Source organism: Coccinella septempunctata, chromosome 6, assembly GCF_907165205.1.
Source record: "Coccinella septempunctata chromosome 6, icCocSept1.1, whole genome shotgun sequence".
NCBI classification, from domain to species: Eukaryota; Metazoa; Arthropoda; class Insecta; order Coleoptera; family Coccinellidae; genus Coccinella; species Coccinella septempunctata.
The window spans coordinates 31159138-31168129 of record NC_058194.1 but is presented as its reverse complement, the minus strand read 5'-3'; the positions used below and the strand labels follow the sequence as shown (position 1 = coordinate 31168129).

At 41.6% G+C, this 8992-nt stretch overlaps 1 protein-coding gene across 1 annotated transcript; it reads right to left on the bottom strand.

Moving 5' to 3' along the window:
* Window positions 1-1802: 1802 nt before the first annotated feature.
* On the bottom strand, window positions 1803-6210 carry LOC123315210 (toll-like receptor 7). Its single transcript, XM_044900816.1, has one exon. The coding sequence runs from the start codon at window positions 5968-5970 to the stop codon at window positions 2038-2040; it is 3933 nt and encodes a 1310-aa protein (XP_044756751.1). The 5' UTR covers window positions 5971-6210; the 3' UTR covers window positions 1803-2037.
* Between the last annotated feature and the right edge of the window lie 2782 nt (window positions 6211-8992).

Below are 8992 nucleotides of genomic sequence, written 5' to 3'. Positions count from 1 at the left end.
GCTTTAAATTGATTCTTCAAGGAAAATTGATATTTTGACGTAGGGAATGTTCAATAGTAACATGCTTGTTCTGCACGACTGAACAAATCAACAATAACGAAAGAATTTCAACTTTTACTTATTTTAAGAAGATTTCAGGGTAGTACACCTATTTTTGTTTCAATAAAATTAGGAAATAAAACAAATTGAAGTCGTAGTTGCAAAAAAATCCTCATCAAATGGGGTAAGCACAAAGACTGAAGAATGTGCACGTACAAAAATGTCAAACTATCGAAGAATTCCAGCAAATGAATCGTTACGTAAAACTACCTGAACTCGGACCATCGAAAGAGCTCAACAAACCCACAAACCAACTTCCAAACCTATAATTTGAATGAACGTAGTGACATCCAGTGCGTCATCCCTTCAGAAGTACCCCTCTTTGTGTTGTCAACCCTAGAGGAACATATCCGATTACGAATTATGCCCCTGGCATCAACACTCTTCAAGAACAGGACTTACTGTTCAACCACCTTACTTGCAGCGTTGCCAGACGCCACAAGGAGGAAATATTCTCGAATAAGTGTGAATATAAATGGTGAAAATCCATCTAGGAATGTTCTCTTCTTAGTTGTTCATTATGTTTTTATATTTGAAATATGACCTGAAGAATGAATTGAGACTGTTTGATGGCAAAAAGCCTGTATTTTTATGAAATTTCTTCACTTGGCAACTCAGCCCTCTGGTCCCCCAGTAGTTCAAACGTGTAATAAGATGCTCAAGAAAACGGGGACCAAACAAATTAAATTACTAGTTCCACGAGAAAACCAGTTTCACAGTAGTTGAAAGAGTTAATAGCACACATGCTCCACACACACACACACCGACCTTTATACGTGGATAATTTAGAATGAAAAAATGAGACTGCCTCTGAGGGAGTTCAGCCTAAGATAGAGCGGATAAAATCGGTAAAAGTTGTAATTAGGATTTTTTTCTGGACGGTAACGTGCATTTTGATACTGAGCGGTCAACAACAAACGGTGTTCACAGTCACTAGTTTGGAATTCGATGGGTTTTAGTGACTGAGGGCTATTTTTACGGTATCGATTGATTCGAATTCCCATTGCCGTTTTGGGAGGTCAATTTGTAGCAAATTCGTACTTTTGAGCACCAAAGTACCCTGGAAGCTAACCTACATTCACCATAACTTTTTAATTTGCGAAGTTCTCGAGTTTTCTGAAGGTAACTTTTTCTTCGTTTGAAGAAATATCCAAAATAGTATAGTATCGTAGTAAATTGAGTAATGAAACTATACATATTATAATGCAAAACATTTTGCTGACGATTTGGCTAGAAGTTCAAACTTTCATTCAAGAGACCAGAATAACTATTTTCAGTCAACTTTCCTCGAAGAGCTTCATAACAGATACTGAATTACATGAGAGCTTGATGAGTTTTCATGAAATTAGTCGGAAATTGATGAAAATATTAAACTTTTTTCATAATTTCCTTGATATTTCGTACCATTATCAATGAAGTTATACTTACCTCTCTTTTGTTTTGATATTTTTTGATGGTTTCAATTCATTTTTTTCATTTGGGAGCAGTGTTTCGCAGTCCACAATTTTCAATTTACTCTGTTCGAGTTCAAAACGATTCATTTACTTTCTGTCAGGATAGTGTGATAATTTTATCGTGAAATGGGAAAAAATTTCCATCTCGCGTAATTAAAAGTTGGTAAATTGATTCGAAATTGTGCGCTGATGGAAATCTAGTCGTTAATTTCGGCCTGAAAAATATTCGGAGAGACAGATTCAAACACATTTTATAATTCACATCGCATTTATTTTATATATAATTCGTTTTGCAATAGGTAGAAAATATGCACAAAAATAATACAGATTAATGAACAAATAAATATATATCTATTTACAATCAATGTACAAAAATAATATAATACAAATTAATAAAATTTGGAGGATTATTTTACATTATACAGAATCCGTTAAGTCTTTATCGAAATAGTTTTTTTACATACCTAATCAGTCGTTAAGTTTATCACACAAGGTAGGCCTGGCCGCCATTTTGGACGCCAGCCGTCTGCACGAAGACGTGGGGCCTCCATGGGAGACCTCTCCTGCCAGACCCACCGCGTTCCAGGGTACTGTAATCGCTATCTATGCTGGAGTAGATGTGGTCGCTGATCGGCCTCGGTTCCTGGATGGACCTCCTCGCCGGCCTGGGGGAAGGCGTCGCGGTCGTCGCCGACGAATAATTGGCGTCGTCGACTTCTGGATGGTTGCCAGAGGTGTAGGCCGGGGGCGGCAGCATCTGCATGCCAGGCGACGGAGGCGCCTGCGTCCTCATCTTCTCCGGGTAGCTGTGGTGACTCTGTCTACCGTTAGGAACCACCCTGGAGTCTATGGTGTAATTGTTGATGTTCCGTCTGTAGTTGGCGTTGATTTTGCCCCGATTCTCCACAGACGGAAGGGAGTAATAGAGTTTCTCCCAAAACCTCTTCTCGCCCCATCGCACCCGATGAGCGGTTTTGAGATAGGGCTTGAGCTCGGGGTCCAGGAGGGCTTCGGGAAGGGGACCCTCCTCCAAGATCACCAGCTTGAACACTCGCGCTTTCAGGGCTTCGTGCAGGGCCTGCCGAAGCTCGTATCGCGACCACTCAGTCTGTAAAAAGTTCCTAGTTAAAACTATTATCACCCGACGACTAGCTTCGGCCGCCTCCAGCACGGCTGGAGCGGTGTGTTGAAGATAAGCAGCATGGGGGAAATCCCGGTACTGCAAGCACAATTGGAACTTAGTCTCTAGCTCGGCGCACAAGGCCTGCACCACCCACTCCTCGTCTTTGGGACTGTAACACACGAAACCGTCGTACAACTTGTCTCTATCTTCGAACGCGGCCGCGGCCCTGAAGCTGCACAACCTCACGCCGTAACTCGAGTACAACCACACTCTCAGCGAGTCCCTGAACAAGAACCAGAGTACGACGACCAGTAGCACGACAAAAACGAGGCATAAAGTCACAACAACAGTTGGCCAGTAGGCCGATACGAGCATCGTATCGATTACACTTCCCGCGTAGAAATCACTGCATGCCGTACTGTTAAAGTCCAAACTTCTCTGGTCCGGTGGTTGAGAGTCTGAATTCACGCACATGATATCGTTGCTATCGACGATTTTCAACGCGTTATCCGCGACCCAGGCCGTGAACTCTTGTAGGAACTTGCAGCGACAAGACCACGGATTTTGGGCTATCATAAGCTCGGTTAGACGTAGATGACTTGTGTGTAACCACAAGGGAAACGACACTAATTTATTACCGTCCAACCTGAGAACCTGCAACGAGCCCATAGGTTCCAAAGTACGATTCCCGATGTAACTTATCAAATTGTTCTGGAGGTACAGCTCCCTCAAATTCACCAAATGTTCGAATTCGAAACCTTGCAACTGCCTGATTCTATTGTCCTCCAGATGCAACGTTTGCAACGCGTTCAAACCGTTAAACGAACTGTTCTGGATTTCCTCGATACCGCTGTTGTTGAAATACAAATTTCTCAGATTCTTCCTGCCGATAAACACATGATCTTTCAGGTCCTTCAGTTTGTTACCGTCCAGATAGACGTCGGTGGCATCCATTGGTATACGCTGCGGTATTTCAGGCGCGTTCTGTTTCGAACAGTCTACCACGTTCGTGTTCCAAGTCCTGTCGTGGTAACACGAACAACCAGTAGGACACGTCATTTTGCAATCACAGGCGTCAAAGTCACAACAATGGCACAGGGCGAAACAGTGTGTCTCGTAGGTACATAAAAAGTCACTACTCTTGGCGCGGTTGAAAGGAAGATGAGAAACGCCTCTACTGGAATGCGTCAACTTGCAGAGGACGTTGTCTAAGTCCATTATTTTCGGGTATTGCCTGGAATCCGTGATGTTGTTTATGAGCTGCAGCCATTCCATGTTACAGTCGCAGTGAAAAGGATTTCCTCCAAGGTACACTTCCGGTAATGACTTATTTTCTGGGAAGGTGGATAAACGTAGGGAGCTCAGATCCAAGTTTACTAATTCATTTGCATACATATCCACTCTGGCTAAATTAGTTTTGTCCAGGAAAGTGTTAGGGTGGATGGACTTGATGAAATTGTTGTTAATGAAAAGCAACTCTATACTGTTTGCGATGGACATGGGAGAAATTTCCGTTATTCTGTTATGACTGGCGTCCAACGTTTTAATCCTAATTTCATCTTGGATCTTATAATAATTCCCTAAGTGTTCAATGAAATTACCATGGATATCCAACCATTTCAAATTCTTCGGGATAAAGGCGTAATCGAACCAAACCAGGTGATTATCCGATAAATTCAACCATAACAAGGATGCCAAAGTTGCGAATATCCCATTTATATCACCGATGTAGTTCTCATCCAACCTTATAGCCTCCAATTGCGTGTTCCTCTTGAAAGTATCCCTCTCGATCCCTTGAATCTTGTTCTTCGCCAAATTCAACACTTGCAAACTGGGCAAGTCCCAGAACATCCCAACGGTCAAGTTACCGATATTATTGTCAATCATCCGCAAACCGGTAAGTTGGTTCAAATTCTTGAATGAGCCATTCCGGAACTCGCTTATCTGATTCTCTCCCAGGTCCAAAGTCTTCAGGAATGTGAGTTCTTGAATGGCTTCCGGTACTTGTTCCAAAGAATTCGAGCTCAAATCTAGTTCTTTCAGGGACGAACAATTGTGGAAAGCTTTGGGGTCGATAGTTGAGATAAGATTGTTGTTTAACGTCAGTTTGCTGAGGATGAATAAACCGTTGAAAAGAAGAGGTCCGATGGTGTTTAAACGATTTTCAGCCAGATTCAGGGTGTGGAGATTGTAAAGGGGTAAGAACGCGTTGTCTTCGATGAATCCGATGGAATTATTCCTCAGATCGAGAATTTGCAAGAAGAACAAGTCTTTGAATGTACGACCATCGATGTGGGTGAGAGAATTGTGGGATAGATTTAGGACAATCAGACGTATGAGTCCCAAGAAGGTACCAGCATCTATGTGATTGCTGGTCAGGGAATTTCCCGATAAATCAAGGATTAGAAGTTGTTCTAGACGGTGGAAGATTCCTTTGGCAAGGGAGAATAGGGAATTGTTTTGAAGGTGAATTTCGTGTAACTCCCTACTTCCTGCGAAAAGACCTGCAGGTAGACCTTCTATTCTGTTGTTGGATAAGTTGATCACTTTCAGGGAAACTAGACCAGCTAGAGCTTCCCCGGAGATGTCGGTGATGTTGTTGTTGCTCAGGTTCAAGGTCTGAAGACGGCGAAGATAGGAAAAACCGGTGGCTTCTGTGAGGGAACGTAAACCGTTGTGGGACGCATCCAAATGGTGAAGTTCGCTGCTGCTGCACTCGGGGATGTTGAAACCGAAATTCTCAGGGTTCTTCAGCCGATTCCTCGTGAGGTTCAGGGTGTGCAAGTTCTGGAGGGCGCAGAAGGTGCCATCGGGAAACAGCCGGATGTTGTTGTCGGACAGATCGAAAAGTTGAAGTTCCTTAAGACCCATCAGGCTCAAACTAGACAGCTCTAGGCTTTTTCCGGGACCCCAGTTGGAGTTGTGGGTGTTGATGGACAGCTGTTTCAAGTTGTAAAGTCCCAGGAAGGAGTTGGGCTCGATCGATAATAACTTGCAGTTCACAATGTTCAAGTTGACGAGTTCGTGGAGCCGCTGCAGGCCCTGGCTCGGCAGGACGCTCTCGATGAACAGCTCGTTCTCGCATATTATCTTCAGCTTCGAAGTTATCTCCGAGGGCACGGAGGTGAAGTTAACACTTTCGGCTTCGCCGAGAACTTTTACTTTGCACGTGAGCGAAAGTTTGGACGACGTCGTGTCGGTGTTATCCGGTAACCAGGAACACTGCACCGGTCCTCCGTACCTCGAGCCAGAGGAAGAGGAGGCGAAAAACAACAGTAACACTAGGAACCACATCGCGATTTCGACACTTTTCACTTTTGGAATTTTGACAGTCTCTTCTTGAACACGATTCTCAATTTCATCATTCACGAAACTCTCGGTTGGCGCCGAAGTTGACGACGGTTAAGACTTGCGAGCTCTTACGTTCCACATAACTCGCAGCTCGAAGTTGTGTTTACAGTTACCGTGAGGCGAATGCGCTGCGTCAAGCTTTACGCGAGCTTCTCTGTCGAAGCTTGAAGTAACACTAACGGGGATCGCTCGCTGAATGCGGTATATAGTATTCTCGGAGCGACGCAAGCGCTCGCCGAGTGCGGATGCTCGCCGAGCGGCGGCGCCACGTGCTGGAGCGAATATACAACCTACTCATTCCGACGGTGTTCGTGAAATATGGGGCGCATAATGGCACAATAGAGCGTTCGGGGTTGATTATTATATTTATAAGGTCGACACAAAGGGATAAACAAATTTTCGCGGAGAAAGGACAACGAGCGGCTTGGTTGCGGGCTTCGAAACAAGGCAGGTGCGCGCGATTTGCGAGCGAATATACGCGAAATCAACCTTTGAATTTTGCGCGTTTCGAAGGTTTGAAATTTCCAGTGTTTGGATTATGTTTCGATCGAACTCGTGTTCGAATTGGATCTTTAATCGTGATTTCTCACAGTGTTTGCTTGTTTATTAATTCGTTTTCTTTCATAAACTGGACTTTTCTATGGTAAAATTGCCGAAAATGAAATTCGAAGTCAAAGCTCGAGTTTTATAATTCAATAATATAAACTTAAAGGACTTTCCTTGAACTATTAACCAACTCCAAGACTATTAAATGAAGAATTCGAACTTGTTTCCACTAAATCACTGAATTACGATGAAGTTTCCCATTCAAGCGAATTTTCTATTAATTCTCAACAGAATTGTTTTCACATAAAAGGTAATGAATGAAATACAAAATTTTGGAATTGAGTTCTCAAATGCAATAAATTATATTCTCCCAAAAAATATTGCACTGAAAAAACAAACATACTCAACACTGAAATTCTAACTCAACTATTTCTTGAATTAAACGCATAAAAAACTAAAGCTTTGAACTTTTTAAATGCAGCAGAAATATAGGATGAATGTTTTGAGTCAACTTTTGCTGAAGTGAATTTATATTTTCTTCAATAGGTACTTGAAATTATCAACGAAAAAAAGACCTACTTTTCTTCATATACTTCTTAAAATAAATTTCTCAAACTTTGAAGAAATGGAAAACGCCAAGTACGTGAATTACACATCATGTTTGAATAAATTTTTTTTCTCGATTTCACATCGAGCTCATTTTGTTACTATGGGTAGGTATTCGAGTAGTCCACGAATATCGAAAGCCGGAAACAGAAAAGATTTGCCTGTCAGATTATTTCAATTCCGTAAAGTTTGGTTGTGGGAATAGCTCAAAAAGACTCATCCTATATTGAACAACACCCGGATTTTTCGACTTTCGAAAACACATAGAAATTACCAATCACCTTCAATGGATCATCTTTGACAATCTAATCCGGATTGACTTTAAGCCCTCATGTTTGTCGTCGTTTGACAGTGATCCTTTTTAGAACATAGTTCTTAAAAAAAGTGTTTGACAAGGCCAAGAAAAGGGTGATTTTAATTAATACATGTTGATAGTTCGGAAAAAAGAAATATTTCAGAATTAGTTAGTATATTTTTACATAGGAACTTTATAATTTACGCAGATATACGTTTGGTATATTCATGATAAATGCGGCGATGACTGACTGTGTCCAATACTTCTTTGAAGGTGATTAAGAAAAGCAATTGCATTCTATGTTCTTAATGTACGATGAATAATTGAAAATGTTCAATAATCTTGGCGTTGCCTGAAGAAAATCTATGATTGACCTGAGAAGAGTTAACCAATTACTTTTTTATTTTATTCTCCTGAAGCAGATGTATTTGCAATATCAACTCTTTCGATAGAGTAAGGGGCAGATACGCAACACATTAAACATATATCTGATGATGTGGTAGTATCTTGTGGTCGCAGCAAACTCGATCGAAATTTTACGTTATTTTGATAGCGAAGGGTTTTAGACACCATTTGGGCTACCCACATACGAAAATTCTCTAACTTAAATGATCCACATCCATTCCTTTCTAAACCTAAAACGAATCACCTGAAACAACAATCTGATGCGGATCAAAATGAGCTGGGCACACAGAACGGTGCAAAAATGACGATACTTACCAAAAATCTGTCAAAACTTGTTTGCTTTACGGACGTTTGCACAGGCACTATAATCGCTGAATTTTTCTCATTAAACTGACGTACTTGTGTTTACTCATGTCCAAGATCTGACAGCTCTTGGTCCCTCGACTGGTGGATAAGGGCAGGTAAGACGTTTTTTGTTCCCGACGCTGCGTAATTCCTAGGTTCCTTTGTGCGTGTGGCTCCTAGTGGATGATTTTCACTTGTGGTTGCATTCATTTGGAAGAGACAAGTGGATTAGTGTGAAAAGAAATGGAATATTTCAATGTCCCCTATCCTGTAAGGATGAGTCGAGGAGTCTCTTCGGTTGGGAATGAACTTTTGTGGGATAGTCGTCAGTTCCTGTAAGCTTAAACCCAGTATATACAAGTATGAGAAGAATCTTATAAAAATAAATGGGAAGAGGAATTTTTTCTTCACTTTCAACAAGTGAGGGAATAGTTTTTATCGGGTGTGGTGATGAAAATGTACCTAAATTTGATGTCGGTATTATCACTATTCTTATACAGGGCGAACCACAAATAGAATCTGAAAATTTGGAATAAATAATCAATGTTTACCTGTAGGAAACGAAATAGAATATTACAGTTCGACCTGTACTTTGAGGTTCGAACATTTTAACTTCAAATGCTTCCATATAGCCCAAATGGGCCCGGCCGAAACCCCAATAAAACCTCTACTCCCGCGGTAAACCGCACGCACAAACGTTTGATATTGCCGATTTATTGCCCGGCTACTCCTGCGCCCAAGTCGATTGTTATTGCCCGCAATATTTCA

What these genes read in the sequence shown, in the direction of transcription:
- LOC123315210 (XM_044900816.1), bottom strand. Translation starts at nt 5,970, where the DNA reads ATGTGGTTCCTAGTGTTACTGTTGTTTTTCGCCTCCTCTTCCTCTGGC.